General features: G+C 35.5%; 2 protein-coding genes across 7 annotated transcripts; both read right to left on the reverse strand.

The window, feature by feature from the left end:
• Positions 1 to 576: 576 nt before the first annotated feature.
• Positions 577 to 3,167, reverse strand: LOC100245129 (probable WRKY transcription factor 31). Of its 2 annotated transcripts, none has more exons than XM_010646175.3 (6): positions 2,810 to 3,167; positions 2,602 to 2,700; positions 2,333 to 2,497; positions 1,885 to 2,250; positions 1,552 to 1,665; positions 577 to 1,449 (listed from the first exon to the last, which is right to left on the reverse strand). In XM_010646175.3, exons 1-6 carry the CDS (start codon positions 3,065 to 3,067, stop codon positions 799 to 801), a joined length of 1,653 nt encoding a protein of 550 aa, XP_010644477.1. In that variant the 5' UTR covers positions 3,068 to 3,167; the 3' UTR covers positions 577 to 798. The 2 variants fall into 2 exon arrangements, with proteins under 2 accessions (XP_010644477.1, XP_010644476.1); XM_010646174.3 differs by having other exon boundaries at positions 2,333 to 2,500; positions 2,810 to 3,165.
• A 7,753-nt stretch (positions 3,168 to 10,920) lies between these two features.
• LOC100250252 (uncharacterized) lies at positions 10,921 to 17,348 on the reverse strand. 5 transcript variants are annotated; one of them, XM_019217186.2, is made up of 4 exons: positions 14,785 to 17,348; positions 14,525 to 14,623; positions 13,413 to 14,231; positions 10,921 to 12,412 (listed from the first exon to the last, which is right to left on the reverse strand). In XM_019217186.2, exons 3-4 carry the CDS (start codon positions 14,187 to 14,189, stop codon positions 11,123 to 11,125), a joined length of 2,067 nt encoding a protein of 688 aa, XP_019072731.1. In that variant the 5' UTR covers positions 14,190 to 14,231; positions 14,525 to 14,623; positions 14,785 to 17,348; the 3' UTR covers positions 10,921 to 11,122. The 5 variants fall into 5 exon arrangements, with proteins under 5 accessions (XP_019072731.1, XP_002278970.1, XP_010644480.1 ...); XM_002278934.4 differs by lacking the exon at positions 14,525 to 14,623 and having other exon boundaries at positions 14,785 to 14,948; positions 16,781 to 17,346; XM_010646178.3 differs by having other exon boundaries at positions 13,413 to 14,617.

A 17,348-nucleotide genomic window follows, 5' to 3' on the forward strand; every position in this document is an offset into this window, starting at 1 on the left:
GATTCCAAACACTCAATCTAACCTCAAATTAATACTTGAAGGTGACCAAACTTGGTATGACTTTGAAGATTAAGTGGCATGAAAGCTATGAAATCTTGATGTGATTTTGATTGAGTTGCTCGATGTGACTTCAAGTAGCTAGTTGGTGGATGACTGACATGAGATAAATGGATTAGGAATTGATCTTGTGGACTTGCTTTTGGTTAAAATACTATATTCTCAATGTTATCTAATTGTGATACCTCATAGGTTTTTTGACCTTAGCTTGCAACAAAATTTCCCACATACATCAACATTTTCGTACGTATAATTGGTATTATGAACAATTTAGATTGATACTAATCATTACCTAGAGATTAATCGACATTTGACTCATAGGTTAATTGCAGTGACAAATATTTACAAGCATTTTTCAAAAGCAGATCAAAGAGAGGAGATCCATTATCTAATTAAGTGATACGTAGGATCGCATCTCTTGGGCTAGCTGTAAGCCTGTAACCTTATACACGTTGACCCCAATGGCCCTGCTAACAGATTAACATCCGAGTACTGAAGGTAGTTGAACCAATATATTTATGCTTATATAGAGAGAGAGAATTCTGATATCTACTTCTATTATTCATTTAGAGACAACATAAAATAATGAAACTTGCCATCCTCTCCAATGAATAAAGTATGCCCAACCAAAGAGCCAGAGAAAAAGAAAGAACAAAGAAACACCTGAGGATTTTTTTTTAAAGATCATCATTATTAATATTATGTAAAGGAAGAGAGAAAAAAAAAATTCTAACACAATTCTTAATTCCCTACCAAATTTGAGTTCCCAATATTATTGTCGACATTGGTGCTTCTTGTGTTGGTACTACTGTTACTACTATTGTTTGGATGAACATTGCCAATAATGGAAGTGATGGCTGCCACTAGAGCTGCAGTGAAGTTCGGGTCTGCGGTGATGGCAGCCGTTGCTGCAGTTACTGTGTCTGAGGATGATGACGATGGCTTCAGCACTTGCTCGGTTCCTACTTGAGGAGGCTGCATTTCTGGGGAGCTTTGAAGGGCGGAGAATTTGGATTGGCTGTGAAGCACTGGATTGAAAGCGTGCGACCCAGGAGCAAAATTCTGGGGAAGGTTTTGGAAAGGGACATGGAATTGGGCATTCGGCCTCTGGTGCTGTAAGAGGTTCGGGCTGTGTGTAAGATCTAATGTAATAGTGGGAAAGGGCGCTGAAGCTGAAATCGTTGCCAAGCTTGGGGAGCATGGGAACATAGTCCTTGAATGAAAGCTCGAGCTCATTATCCCATCTGAGCTCGGCATTGATCCCGAAAGTAGCATTGTTGCAGCAGCTGATGTGGTCGAGGCCATCGCCATGGCAGCCGGAGGTAGGGGATGGTTGTGATGGCCTTCATAAGTTGTTATGAGGACGGTCCGATCTTCTGCAGATCTCTGGACCTGTTTGCCATCAAATTCCATCCAATTAATAAATTTTTCCTTCTTAATTACACTTGAAACTAAGAATGGAATGTAACAAGGGTGATTGGAAGAGGAGCATACTTGTTTGCGAACTGGACAAGCAGTTGCCATGGTGCATCGATAATAAGCTCGAGGGCATGGGTTTCCTTTCGCCATCTTTTGTCCATACTTTCTCCATTGGCATCCATCGGAGATCTGTATAGTGGATTAAGATCGGCCAATGGTCAAACATTTATTTTTATAATTTGGAGTACTGAATCTTCCAATCTACAAACAGTCCAGATTGTGATTGAAAGCGACTTCAATGAAAAAGAACTTTTAACCCCATCTAAACACAATATCTGGATCCAGCTTGGAAAGGTGACTTTTATTGTATGCTTCAATTTTCAAACTTTAGAATTAATGTTTACTTACCATGGATGCCTCCGATCTTGCTCGAACTGAGACCCGAGCTTTCCTCATCATGGACATGGCTTCTGAGGCCTGTTCGACATTCTGTGAACAATTAAATTTAGGGACTTTGTTAGGAAGCCCGCCTTGTAATGATTGGTCTGAACTCTCTTCTCTTCCTCCATCCTTGTTTTCATTACTAGTACTGCCAGTCTTCCGCCTCCTTGACTCCCTGGATGCATCTTCATTGGTTTGAGGAGATCTGGAACCCGACCAAGATGGTGATGACTCATCCTTTTCGGCCATAGACGCCCGACCCAAATCCATGAATTGCCTTGGAACGATGGTTTCATTTCTGTTCCTCTCTCCCACTTTTCCTTCAGTATTCACCTAAACAAACAACACCCAGTGTTAGGAGATCAATTACTATAAAAGATCTAGACATGCACCTTGAAATGAAGGTCATAATTACCTCGTTTGCTAGGGAGATTTCAGCTCTCCGATTGTGTTGCCTTTGCATCAGCGTTACAACATGCATCTGTAGGGCGGAGTAGTTATTGTTGACTTGACTCAGCATGGCTCTCAACTGTTTATTTTCCTTGTTCATATTCTCTAACTCAGCCCGTAGACCTACCATCTTCTGCACCACAAAAATAAACTTCAAATAAATCATCTAAATCCAATACTGTAAACACATAAAAAAAATAAATAAATAAAGGAAGAAAAGAACATCATCTGTACATCACTCATGTTGAGCTTTTCCTTGTTGCTAGGTGATGTTCCACCATCCACCGAAGATTTTTCGCTACCACCGCTCGCTAAGTGAAGATTCAACCCAGTCTATAACCCAAAGAAGAAAACCCAAAGAAAAAAAAATCTAAAATCAAGAAGAGAAAAGGTTTATATATATGGATATACACATAGAGAGAGTACTTCAGAATTCACGTACATTTATGTGGAAACCTTGCACCAGCCCATCATGTGCGGTTGTCTCCCTCTTGACATCCACCCTCGCTGTTTCTTTCTGAGCAAAGAAGTCCATCTCATTGATCCTCCGGTTGGGGACCAACGAAGAAACTCCTCCTCCAACAACAACACCGCCGCCGCCGCCATCCATCTTAAAAGGCTTGGAAAAGGAGAAGGCAGATGGATGAGAATGATTATCAGAGAGTGGGCGTCCGCCCCCACTACTACCACCATTGTCCATAAATGGGGATTGGAAGAAGAAGAAGAAGACGAAGAAATGAAGAGATGTGAGAAGAAGGGAAGTCTTAAAAGTCTAAAAAGTCTCTCTCCATGATGCAATAGACTCGGCATTAAAAGAGGTTAGAACAAAGACCAAATTGAGAAACAGATCGCCCTCCCTCTAAGCTCTGAGGTAAGCGAATGCGTCAATCTGACATCTGGCGCTGAGAGAAACTAAGAGAGAGAAAGTTAGAGCGTGAGTCTACTGTATGTCAGAACTGAGTTTGACTCGTTCCACGAGTCCACCGCTCCGATTGGTCCGGCGCGTTCCACGTGAGGAGGCATAGTCAACCAATTTGACCGCCACGCTCCACCGATCGTGCGCGCATAATTTCTTTATTAATTATTTTATCTTACTATTATCATTAGATAACACAAAAATAAAAATTTGATTCCCATTGCTGTAAAACGTTCTTGTTTTTTTCTGGTTAGATCTGAACAAGGTTGAACCTTTCCAAATCGCAGCCCCATCTTTCATGGCGGCATCAAATAAGAAGTCAAAACGACTACAAATCACATCCCTTTCGCTTACGTTACGGCTGTCCTTAAATTCACAATACCCACCACTAATATTCACGGCTGTAGTTTTCAACCATCACGGGACACAAGAAAAAAATAATTATGGAAACCATTATTATAATTATGACGTTGTCTGATTTGAAACTGCGGCCGAAGACTTCAGTGGTTGGCCACAAGGCCCACGACTTGGAATGAATCTGATAGGTAGCTAGCTAGCTTTATGCATGGGGGTCGTTTTTTCAAAGGTGGAGCTACTTAGTATTAGGAGAAATTGTGGCTATGAATTGACCGATTGATTGGAAATTTTCTTTCCATGACCAGTCCAAGGGAGTGAAATGGGTGGATGCTTGTGGTTGTGGATTTATTTTGATTTATTTTATTAATTATTATTTTAATTTTTAAGTGATGTATGATTGAACTACAAATCATACACAAAATTCATCTATTTTTTTTACCAACATATGAAATCTACCAAGCTTCATTAAAATAATTCACTTTAATTTTGGGTTTTACTAAATTTTAAACCTTGTTTGTTTGATTTTAGGGAGTTAAAAATCTTTTTAAAACCTAATAAAAACTTATAGATATATATCCAATCCTAAGGTCTTATTTGGTAGCTGCTTTTGAAAACTGTTATATGATGTTTTTTAAAATAAAAAATATGTTTGAAAATTTGAAATATTTTTAACGTGTTTTTAATATTTTTAAATATACTTTAAAAATATTTTTTTTATCTCATACTTTATTTTTAATCATTCTTTATACTTGTATAATTATTTTTAAAATATTATTTAGAAAACAAGTGAAAACAATAGAAAATAACTAAAATATATTATGTGAAAAAAATCATATTTTCTTTTATTGAAGAACAAAAAATAGAAAACAATTTCTAGTTATGAAACATGTTTTGTTGTTTTTTTTTCTCTAGAAAACAAAAAATTATTTTCGAAAATAATTACCAAACAAGCCCAAAGCTTTCATTTTTCCAAAAGTGGGCTTTCATTTTTCCAAAAGTGTTTTTATTTTTTATTTTAAGGAGAAGCCATATTTGTAATACTAAATTCAAAAGTACATTAATTTTTCAAATATTTTATTTTTTTCACGCAAAAACCAATTTCTAATTATCAAAAGTGTTTTCTTGTTTTTTATTTTTTAGAAAACACAAAACTATTTTAAAAAATAATTGTTAAACGGACCTAAACCTTTCATTATTTTAAAAGTGTTTTTATTTTTTATTTTAAGAAGAAGCCATATTTGTAATACTAAATTCAAAAGTAAATAATTTTTTCAAATATTTCATTGTTTTCACAAAGGGAAAAAAAATATAATTTCAAATGTGATATACATTAACTATCAACGGTAAAAGAATAAGTCAAAATTTAATCAGCTTTAATCCAAATTGATTTCGGATTAATTGACTCATTAGCCACCTTATTTTAAAATATATGCATTCACATACATTGGGAAAAGATAAAGCCTCTTATAGCTGCATTAATCTTGGCTCCTTGGGCATTATGACATATAAAAATATCATTAATTAGCTTATAAAGAATTAATTAATTAATATGTAGCTTGCACCATTCCAATCTTACTGCTTAACCTCTTGCCACAAGAAACTTTGGATCAACTTGAGCGTCATCAGGTTGAATCAAGGCCAAGAGTCCCCTTACATGATGCAACCCTGAAAGCATTACCTTTTTTTTTTTTCTTCTTTTTTTTTTTTTTTCTTTTTTTTTTCATTTTTTCCAAGCATGCATGGGAGCATGCACGAGAATTTTGATCTCAAATATTATAGTATAAACTCAAAGTCAAGAAACGATCCACTACAAGCAATCCATCGGTTGAACTCAGATGGATAATCCTAGGCATAATTGGCTTAGTGGTAGTCATTGCGATCGAGCTATGATCATGGTTAATATTAGGGTTTGCTCCCCATGAAATAATAGATCGAGTTTAGGAATTTAATTCATCTAACTTTAGGATCATGTGAAATCATTAATTATATACGTGTGTATGCATATGCATATATGGACACCATCCCTTGGATATGTAAGTGGAAATGAAACTCCTGCAAAGTGTTTTTATAATGAATTGCATTGTAAAGAAATAATTTTGAAAAAAGGGTTTCATCAAGTATTAATTTAACAATCATTTTAAGTGCTTTTTTAGTATTTTTAAAACTTATCAAATGTTTTGTTTTCAAAGAAAAATACTTTCAAATGCTAAGAAATACTTTTAACCTTTGTGAATCACTTGTTATCTACTTCATTTAAGAATCAAAACACTGTGACATAAATTGGATGATGACCATAAGATAAACTTAATTTAGCAAGTTTTGTCCCCCCAATTCTTTGGATTATTTTTCCTAATAACCTAGATACTGTATTTATTAAGCAATGATAACTCTTAGAAACCTATTAAGGTGATTAATCAAGATTTAGCTCTTGATTTTAATCAAAATTCTACATTAATAAAGGCTCCTTTTTCAATTAATTAAAGTACATTCAAGTTTTCTCATAAAGGATATCGCTCACATGTGACCAAATGATTAACTTGAGAGCGACATCAACAATAATGGTACATGATGAGCTCCAAAGTTTGCTCCAAATATTCTTGAGTTTCATAATCTATCTTAAACTTGTGAATTTCATCAAATTAATTTCCTTTAAACCCCGCATCTTAATTCATTGAATTTTACTTCATATGTATATTCCTCCGAATATTCTTATGTTTCGTAATCTTAATAAGACTCGTGACTTTCATCAAATTAATTTTCTTTAAACCCCACACTTGATTCAATGAATCTTACTTTATATATATATATATATATTCATGGGTCAAATAAGTATAAGTCTAATTCTATTCCTAGTTTCACCTCCATTCATTATAGTTGGCCATTGAAATAATCAGGTTATATGAAGACTTATGTAGGGTGATATTTTCCCCATAAAAACCTTATCCTCCTAGTTCTAAAACCATGTTCAAATGAAATCACTTAAAACCTCAATTTGATAAATTTTATTTAGGGTCTTAGTCTAACTCATTATTCTCCTTACTCTTTTTCATTGTGATCCTTGGATTTGGTCATTCAAGTGGAATGATTATGATTAATCAAAACTTATAAGCCTCTAAATTTATTTTTTCTTGAATTACTTAGTCATTTGACTTGCAATAGTAATTGTACTATTAGTACAGATCTTCTTTATACTTTAAACCCTAATTAATGAAGCCTTGAAGATTTTCAAGGTACTGAAATATAACCAAGACTTTAATTTTCCCAACCCCCCACCCCCTTCCCTCCCCTCAAAAAAAGGAAGAAAAAGTCTTAAAACTATTATTATATCTTGATTTGATCTTAATTCTTTATACTTTAACCTAATTAATTGGCTTTTGGTTTTATGTTTGAGAAGGCTTGGCAATTAAAACGGGTAGGAAAATTTCTTGTTTCATTGATTAAGCCAAAAATTTGAACAATGAACCTATCAAGTTTGGTAAAAGTTTGTCATGATTGAAGCAAATTATTCGAGGAATTCAACAAAAAGGGGTGGAAAAAAATCAATATGTTAGTTCCAACTTGGTTACAATGGCCACAAAAGAAGTCGATCGAGTAATAGTATACAACCAAAATAACATTCATTTTAGTAATGGTTTTTACTTAAGACATGGTCATCAAATGTGTTATTTTCATATGCCGTCATTGAAAACAACCGTCAAATGTGTATCAATTATCAAAATAAATAGTATTCAAACTCAACATACAAAGGATGAGATGATGAGGTTGACATGAAAGGGTTGAACGTGGCTACAATCTCTTTTGCCAACCCATAACATGGAAAAAATGGGGGTGCAGTTAGATTACATGTCAAAGAAGAAAGGCCTTAGACTTTGAAATTGGGATAGTGCCGGTGGAATTAAATAAGACAGCCTGCTTAGAGCCTCTATTTTTCCAACTTTTGGTTGGAAATTTTGCCCACGATGTGATTATGATGTTCCACAAAGTAATAATTAATGAACATTTTTAAAGGTAGAGAGAATTATTTGAAATAATATTTGGAATGGCAGTTGAATTTCATTTTGATTTTGTAAAGATTATAATATGATTTTAGTAATCTTGTAGAGGAACTACATGTTGAAATAAAGTGTAGTATGTGTGATATGGCAGGTGAGAGAAGGTCTCCATCTAGAAGTAATTTATCAAATTAGTAATTATTATAAAAACTTATTTTCCTAGGTAATGACTTAACAATATATTATTAGCATATTTGAATTTAGTGATGAGAAGAAAAACTTTTTTTATAACTTAATTAAAGCTTCTAGCTAACTTAACCAAGAAGCTTAATATAAAATTTTAAAAGAAATATTTAAAGATCTGTTTGATAACTGCTTCCAATATCAGTTTTGTGTTTTTAAGAATAAAACATACAGTATTTTTAGATAACATTTTTTTAATTAATTTTTATTAAAGAATTGTTTTAAAAAATAATTATATAAATATGTGGAATGACTAAAGATAAAACAGTAGACATAAAAATTATTTTTAAAAATATTAAAAACAAGAGAAATATATTTTAGGTCTTTAAACAAACTTCTATTATACAAAAATCAAATAACAGTTTTCAAAAATTATTTTCTACAATAATGACCAAACATGTCATAATTTTTTCAACTTAAATAAAATTAGGATGAAAATTTAAAAGACATTACTTTTCTTATAATTAAGCTTTTTAAAAATTTTAATTATATAAAATATATGAGAAAATTTTTCATTCTGATAATTATAATTTTGACTTCTAGTTCAAATTTTAATTTATAAGCAAAAATAAAAACTAGATCGCTCCAAAGAAAAAGGGTCCCAAGGTAGCTATCAGCCCGTCAAATTAACATCTTTGAACGAAGAACCAAGGAAGAGGTGAATACATGTCAAACCTACCATAAATGCCAAGGCATGTTGCGCCACTTGAAAGCAAAAGAATCTACATTTTTCTTGGGCTAATCCGGACTCCATGTTTTTGACATTATTTTCAAGAGTTGGTACCTCTCCCTACTTTCTAACATCAAACTGTTTTTCTTATTCAAACCTATTTCCTTTCATTTCAATCCCTCTCTTCTTCTCCATGTGACAACCCTAGCTATCAACCCCGGCCACTTGCAACTTCCATTCAAACTCAACTTGAATTCCTCTCTCTTTCTCTCTCTTTCTCAAGTTTCTCTACTTTACTGCAACCCCAGCTGTTTTCCTCTAACTTCTTTTCTCATCCTACTGGATTCTGCCCCCACTACAGGTCACGGTGACAAAAATCACTATTAATTGATTTGAGTTTAATTAAATCTTCTTTTTTTCACTAACGTAATCTATATCTGCATAGAACAAACCTATGAAAAATGCAGTCTCGGTAAAATTTTTCAATCCTGCAATTATCATACATAATTTTTTATAAAATTAAAAGTATTTATATATGTATTACTTATTTTAAAATTATAATTATATCGTCTTTTAATACTTCACGTTTACGAAGGTATATCCATTGAAAAAGTTAAATTGGGAATGGGAAGTCAAGGTTGCATACGTATATAAGCACTTTTCACGTGCGGTGCGGAAAAGAATGCTTGAACTTTGAGAAAAGCTAGGGTGGTGGAAGTTTTCTCCCTTGTTTTAATATCTTAGGGGGAAGGACATTTGACTATGAAATCTTGTTTAATTTTGATTTTTGAGTGGCACCCCAACCACTTTTTGTTTCAAATCACAATCCAAATTGTATACCCCAACCACTAACTTTATGATTGATGACTTAATGTCTTAGCCCTAAAGGTCTTTTAGCCTCTAGGATTATGAGTCCACACTCCCCATAAATGCCTATCATGTGATAATTTCCTTTTGGTTGTAAATTGTTTTTTGTTTATAGAAAAATAAAATAAAAAAAGAACTATTAATGGAAATGTCTAAAAATAAGTTAATTTAAGAAAATATTAGAAATTATTATTTTCAGGATTTAAAAAATAAATACTATTTTTATGAAGGAGAAAATCAAATGGGAAAACTAGAATGAAAAGTCATTTTTAAATTTTCTACTAGATAATTCCAAGAAGGCTCTTGTAGAGAGAATTGATGCTAGTGGACAACAAACTTTGAAGGCCATAGCAATCATCCAATCTTACAAGCATTTGGCATACTATCAAACCAAGAAAAAAACAAAAGGAAAGAAGAAAAACCATGACATGAAAAGCAAGTTTAGTAGCTTTTTTTATCAATGAAAAAGAGTGGATCAAACTAATAATTGAATATTTTCAAACTATATATATTATATATATATATATCAATTGTTGAGAATGATGACTTGTTACCTAACTTGGAGAGCCGGCCCACAATTATCATTCTAAGGCATTGAATTAGTAGACTAATTAGGTGATCTATAGTCTATGATGGTAGGTGAAATTCAATGAACGATAATCATGGACTGATGCGAGGTCATATTCAAGATGCATGGTTCTATCTTACGCAAGAAATCAGCATTCCTCTATTGCATCACCAATGCAAAGTATTCAAACTTAATTTGTACTATGTTCATAATATGCGGTGAAGAAAGAAATAAGATTTTAATAAAAATGAGATTCAATTTCCGTGTGATTAAAGTTTTGATTTCCATTTTTGTTTCGTAAAAACGATCCAAGTATAATGAGTGGAAAATAAAACGGACAGGCTTAAATCAAAATTGATACACACAATATCAGGGGAGAGCAAGAAACTAAAATCATAGAAAAAGTGAAATTTAATTTGTATGAGATTCACGTTTTTATTTTTATTCTCGTTTTAAAAACAGTTCAAATATAAGAATGAGTGGAAAATAAAAAGGAATGTTTTCTAGAAGAACATTGGAATGAAAAAAAAGAAAAAAAAACCATGTTTCTGAAAGTACATAAATGGGAAAAAACATGTTTTATAAATGGGCCACTTTGTGTTGTAGGATGAAGGGACGATGAAATTCCAAGTTTACTTGACAAGGGAAAATTGCTATCCCACGTGCATACATCGAACACATTGAGCAGAGTCTCTTTGATATGCATGCATCAATGCTGCGGTCTTGTCTTTGACAGGAAAATATGCGATCCTCTCATTTTGCACATATTCAATGAACGCCGGGTCTTTGTTTCTCTTGGAAAAACCACTCGAATCAAACGTCAACACTAGCGTAGACGCTCGACCATTTCATACTGTGGGGCATGGATATGAAAAATAGAATGAATAGGACAAAATATAGAGAAGAGAAGATGCATCCGGAATCGTGTTTGGGCGGTGACTGGATCATCTTAATAATAGGTAAATTTGCTATGAACTCAAAGCTCTATTACAACACTCGAAAACAATCACCAGAAAAGAAGAGGGGAAATCAAAGGGAGAAAGGTAATTATCCATTGGCTCTTTACAACAAAGGCCGAATAATAATATCCGCAGCTGTCATGGCAAAACAGTGGAGTAAACAAAATGGTTTTGCTGCTGACACTACAAGGTTGCCAGTAACATTGCCCGAATTTTGGCTCTAAGATCATCGGAAACCTGGGTGGTATCAGAGGGCTGAGATGGGGGCCTAGGATCTTGGTGGGAATTTGATAAATCCACGGAAGCTTCTCTACTGGCACCTTCACCCACACTGACTTTTGATTGATCTGAGGATTTTGTACTGATCTCCCCTTCTTCCAAGTCTGCTTCTCTTTCTGAATTAGATTTCTTACTTCGTTTTCTTCGGTCCCGATGCTCATCATCAGAATACTCATGCTTGTGCCGATGCCGAGACTCTCGGTCCTTGGAAGAAGAATGCCTTTTTCTATGCTTATGCCTGTCTCTACTGCAATGTGAAGAATGATGAGAGCGGTGCTTCTTCCTAGAGTGCTTGCGATCCCTTCTGTCTTCTTTTTCATCCTCTTCTTTTCCATCATCGCCATAATTGTCATCATCATCATCTTCTTCTTCTTCTTCAAGTTTTTTTGATCTTGACCGATACTTCCTCCTTGATCGCCGTTCATTATGTTCAGTGTCAGAATGTTCTCTTTCTGGCTTCTCAGTTTTGCCGGATGTATCAACATCTACTGGAACTGAGCTGCCTTCTCTTTCTTTGCTGGCAAGATTTAAAGCTTCACCACCCAACCCACCTAAACCAGAAACCCCAGATTCAGGCGGTTCTACCGATAAGCTACGGACTGTTTCAGTTTTTAAAGGCCCAGCTCCTCCTTTTATGATGGCTGCAAACATCTTTGCTCGTTTCAATCTTTCAGCCTTCAGCTTCTGCTCTTTAGTCAAGTGTGCTTCAGATGAGTCAGCCTCACTTGCAGCAGCAAGTGCTGCTGTATTTGCAATAGCCTTGGCAACAGGGACAGAAACACTGGGCCCTTCATTTGGATCTGACTTTTGGCTGGAACTATGAGGTTGAGAAGAAAAGCGACTCTGAAAACTAGAAGCCTGCCCACCCTCACTGCTAAGGCCATTACTGATACCATTTGATGATGTCCTTGGAAGAATGTCGAAATTGGGATTCTTAATGCCTCTCGTGGCAGCCTGAAGAATGGCTGCAGCTGTATCCAAGCTAACACCAATCTGTTGCTGGGTCGGTTTGGAAGGATGATCCTGTCCATCTTTCCTTGACTTGCCAAGTACCATCTTAAACTTTTCTTTCCTGTCAGAATCAAATGGCATATCATGATAAGAAGAACCCAAGGAGGCAGCATCATTGGATGAAGCAGTTCTTTTGTCCAGCCCATCCTTCTCTGAATTGAGATTCTTGCCAGTTAATTTTGACTGGAAACCACAGACAATGAAGGCATCAGCAACAAAGAGAACTAAATAAAGCATTCTAGTCAGCATTAGTAATTTATCATCTCAAATCATCTATCAGGTTTGATGAAGTGAATGTAGATAATTGGAGAAGACTAAATTATTACCAACCAAGATATAAATACATGGCACCATTTACAACACCCAAGTTACAAAAGATGTGCATTATCCTACACTGCATCCAGTGCTGGATTTAGCTTGTGAAAAATAGGAATCATACATTCAGTAATTGTAAACCACAAGGGAGAAAAGGAGAACCAACAATGGGTCCTTGGAAAGGTGAGATATAAAGCATCAGAAAATTTCCTTTCGGTGCATGTTCCAAATCTAAAGCTGTAATTTAACTCCAGTTGAATTAGAGGACAATTTGAAATTTGCAAGATCACAAGAGTAATCCACAGATTTTGGTCAGCCCACTAACTCCTTCAGAAAAAAAGAAAAAAGAAATAATGCAATAGTCTGACCATCACATTCTAATTAAACATGCTCAGCAATCAAAATCTGGCGTCAAAGCAAATATCACACCTTCAGATAATGCATATGGAATTATCACACAGCAATCATAATCCCTTTAATTTAGATGGGACTAGAATACAAATGATGTCTATCATTACTGATTTGAAGGCTAATGTATTAAGTGATCGTATAGTATGAAAACAAGTACACTTCAGCATACGGAATGCAAATTATTCAAAATAACAAAGCAGCTTAAAGAATGTATTCCCAAATTGATCTATATTTTGACATGACCTGGTGGTAGGAAGACTAGTTATTCTGGCATTTAACTCCAAAAGACACTTACTGAATGAGCATTTATAGCAAAAAGTATTGATACTAAATTCTTCCTTTTCTTATATCCTACCACATCAAAGTCAAGGAAACATTGAACGCCAATGGACCTCCATATCTCATATCATGCCAAATTTAATAAAAAAAGAAAAAAAATATTTTTGTAAAAACACACCTCTTGAGCTTTTTGAAGAACTTGCAGATAATAAGGGTAATACTGGTTGGATGGCAGAAGAAATGGAAATCTCCCATGTTTATTGTCCTGTTCAACAAGCACTGCCTCAAATTCCTTCCCATTTTTTAGAATGAACTCAACTATCTTATCAACCAATCTCTTTAAATCAGAGGGAGGCTCCAAAACCAATGTTTTAACCTTGGAGGTGCTTGGCAATGCAGAAGTCTGTGACTTGTCCATGGCAGCACCAAGTGAACCCAAGTCTTCACCTTTCTTTTTCAAGCTACTTGCAGCTCCACCCTTAACTGTACTGGCAACACGGTTCCTTTTTGACAGAGGAGCTTTTTCTTTAGGAGGCAGATGCTTAGGAATTGCTTCATTGTTTCCATCTATATTCATAGAAGAAACCATCCCCTCTGAACCATGAGAAACCACTGTATTAGCAGCTGTGGAGGTTTCCTTACGATCATTTTCTTGAGATTCAGAGGAATCCATATTTGTGCCCTCCTCATCCTCCCCAGACCCATATACAGAACCAAGCAAGGACAAAGCTCCACCTCCTCCAACACCACCTGTCTGATTTTCCTCATTATCAGCTTTCTTCTCTTCTTCAGTTTTGCCATCAACATCAGACTCTAGAAGTTCTCGGTGGTCAACAAGAAACCTAAAGTACGCATGAAGATGGTGGTCAGGCATCAAGAATCCAAATGTTGGGTTGTCTCCTTGTTTCACCCTCAAAACAATTTCTGATTGCCCACCATGTCTGCTAACAAACATAGCAGTCCTCGCAATGATCTGATGTAGCTTCTCTGTTGGAGGCTGTAAAAACATACAAAAAGCAGTTCTTTCTTTCAACAATGCCATACTTCACACAGGTGCAATATTAAAAAGAAATAGAAAGCTTACTAAGTAATTCCAAGATTAAACTACCTATCAAAAAAAAAAAAAAAGTAATTCCAAGATTAAACCATTGAATCTCAAATACATTCAGATAACCATAAAGATTAAGCAACAGAACTCTATGAAGAAATGTTTCATCCAATTTTTTCACGAGTGATTTTGAAGATGATCCTCCCTGGTAAAATAATGAAATTCTATCATCCTAATCCCACCTGCGCGGTCCCTTGGTCATGACATCAAAAAGGAACAAGTTGCCCATGAATGGCAACCTTAGGTCACAAGAACTCCATGCGTGCCCCGAGCATCTGAAACTTAGACATGTAAGCCTTAGAATAACATATGTACCCTAGACAATTGTCATGTCTCCAGATTGGATAAGCATAAGTGTTAAAAAAACAACAATCCAGGCCATATAGAAAAGAGGGGAAAAAAAAACAATTGGTGAAGAGAATCTTAAAGAGGAAATACTTACTAGGTTGTTGAGTAGGTTTTCGGGCACTGGAAAGGGTGGATGGAAAGCAGTATCCGATCCAGCATCAGCATTCTTTTGGTTGGAAGAACCATCAGGGTTCCCATATGAAAAGGCAACAGTGTGATAGCCAGCAGCATCTGCCTTTTCCAAACCATTATCTAATTCTGTATATAAGAAGAAATAAAGTCAAAATTAATTCTACATGTGCTTGTTTTACCCTTAATAGTGTGATAACATACATAACCAAGAAAACACATTAATATTGAAGATAGAAGAACATTAGGGAATTGCCGGAGTGAGATTTAAATACCCTTACTTGTCTCTCTGAGATATGCAACTGTTGCAAACTAGACACTGTTCCTGCAAACTTTGAAATGATTTTGAAAACAGAAGCATAACAATTATATAGATTAGCAACAAACACCCAGAGCTCAACCCAGCTCACCAAATATAGTTTCTACCCCGACACATCATTTCCAATGCAGCACCAATAAGAAGACTTAAGATTATTAGTACTTCTAAAACTTGTTTACCTGAGAGATGCCAATAGATGAATCCCCTTGGTTCATGGTTCACCATTTAGGATTTCCAACTCCACTCTAGATAGTTATGGAAAAAAAAAACAAGAAAGCCTTCTTCAAATCATGCAAATTATCTATGAATATGAAAACCTCCACAAAGCAAAATTGGGCAAACTTGTCATCATGACTCCACCTACTGACACAGTTACAATTTCTCCCTTCACAACTTCCATTGTCTTAATATTTTCAAAAGTACCCTTGTAATTAATCTAGACAAAGTTTTTTGACATATCAGTTAAGAAAAATGGCATTTTCCTGATCAAAATTAGAATCTAGCCCTCTGCACCCCATGGATCTTATAATTCCGATGACTCTCTTTTTGATGCTATATCTAGAAAGTGCTCATGTGCTTTCCCTCCTTTTTCTCATGGGTCAAGTTTCTAATTTCAATCACTGGAATGGTTCCAGAAATGAATATCGTATGCAAAAATATAGTGGACTCGTCTAGATCCAGTTAAATAAATAATAGTATATCATATCAGCCTTTCAGGTTGTATGTAGATTATATGTATCAGCTTGAATGGGTTAAATGAGTCATAATCAAATTGATTTAAACATGACACATATTAGATATCTTGTGAGCTTTTAGAGGACTCTTTATTTCAACACAATCTCCTTAATGTGATCAAGAACATGAGAAAAGGAGGTTAACTTGATATCTAGTGATACCATATTCTCATTGTCGGTAAATAGTTTCTTACCATCTATTTGAAAGATGACAGAGCAACTAATGGCAAGTCACTACATCATCCCACAGTCACATTTTAGCATATGGGTCTATAGCACCCATATATTTCATATGATGCTATACAATCTTGCTGTTGTATGACATTAAAACTAATGAGGCACCACCACATTATCACATGCTGGCAAGCATTACCACATAGGCCTCATTAATTGCAAACCATGACTTACGTATATCTTAATGTGCTCGTGAAGTAGCGTCCCACGAGTGGCCATGTCAAGTTGTAAAAGAGATCATCATCTCGGCACTGTCCAACTATTCGACAAAAAAATTCAATTTGAACTAAAATTCAAGCTATATTCAATAGCCCATGCTCTAGAACCTTTCCCCAGAGACATTGAAAATACCTTTTTTTTTGGCCTTTTAGAGAGAAAGAAAGGGAGAAAAGAAGAAGAAGAAGGGTTCCCTAAAACGAACTACTTTTCACAAATGTTCATCATTTTCACTTTCTGAAATCTCTTCTTCTCAGCAACAAATTTCATAACGGAAAGCAGGAAAAAACCAAACTTCGCATCTGACCACGGAAAAGTTACTTATACGGCAAATTCGAAAACCCAGAACCCTAACCTATGAAGTTAATATCAAGATGCTGTGATCCTTAATTCAATTAAGAGATACATCTACAATTAAAAAATGAAAATAAATAAAGCACATACATAAAAATATTTACCTTGTTCATCGGAAGGTGGCGGAAGATCGAGGAACCTTTCCTGATCGAGCTCCAACTCAAGCTGAGAAATTTCAGCAGGCAAAGCAGAGGAGTGGTGGCGCCGCCTCTTGAGTGGCGGTAGCGGTGTTGGGAGAAGGTGGCGAACGTCGTAGCGATCGATGAGAAGAGAATTCCATTCCACGAGAGCGTCATTAGAGTTGACGAACGCCGAGTTGGCATCGTCGTCAAAGAGGAGCGCGTGGCGGCCGAGTACCTCCAGATCCATCAATCTCGATCGTTGAAACTGAACGAAGACGGAGGAATATGGACGACGACGACGGTTATGGTGGATAGGTAAGGGAGAAGAAACCTAGAAATAGAGGTAGAGAAAATTGGTGTTGTCGTTGAAACCGAACGGAGACGGAGGAATATGGACGACGACGACGACGGTTATGGTGGATAGGTAAGGGGAGAAGAAACCCTAGAAATAGAGGTAGAGAAAATTGGTGTTACACAGGGTGAGGATTTGCGTAGAACAGACACATGGCGTCGTCTCTTTCTTCCTTTTTTTTATGCTGGGAGGGACTTA

This window comes from Vitis vinifera, chromosome 19 (assembly GCF_030704535.1).
Source record: "Vitis vinifera cultivar Pinot Noir 40024 chromosome 19, ASM3070453v1".
Taxonomy (NCBI): Eukaryota; Viridiplantae; Streptophyta; class Magnoliopsida; order Vitales; family Vitaceae; genus Vitis; species Vitis vinifera.

Bases quoted from the DNA above. Each gene is read 5' to 3' on its own strand.
- LOC100245129 (XM_010646174.3), bottom strand. From the start codon at position 3,067: ATGGACAATGGTGGTAGTAGTGGGGGCGGACGCCCACTCTCTGATAAT. The intron at 2,701-2,809 runs GTACGTGAATTC...TTTGGGTTATAG, and splicing joins TGCAAGGTTTCCACATAAAT to ACTGGGTTGAATCTTCACTT. The intron at 2,251-2,332 runs GTAATTATGACC...TTGTTTGTTTAG, and splicing joins AAATCTCCCTAGCAAACGAG to GTGAATACTGAAGGAAAAGT.
- LOC100250252 (XM_002278934.4), bottom strand. From the start codon at position 17,045: ATGGATCTGGAGGTACTCGGCCGCCACGCGCTCCTCTTTGACGACGAT. The intron at 14,232-14,784 runs GTAAGTATTTCC...ATGTTTTTACAG, and splicing joins AAAACCTACTCAACAACCTA to CCTCCAACAGAGAAGCTACA. The intron at 12,413-13,412 runs GTGTGTTTTTAC...TGTGGTTTCCAG, and splicing joins TTCTTCAAAAAGCTCAAGAG to TCAAAATTAACTGGCAAGAA.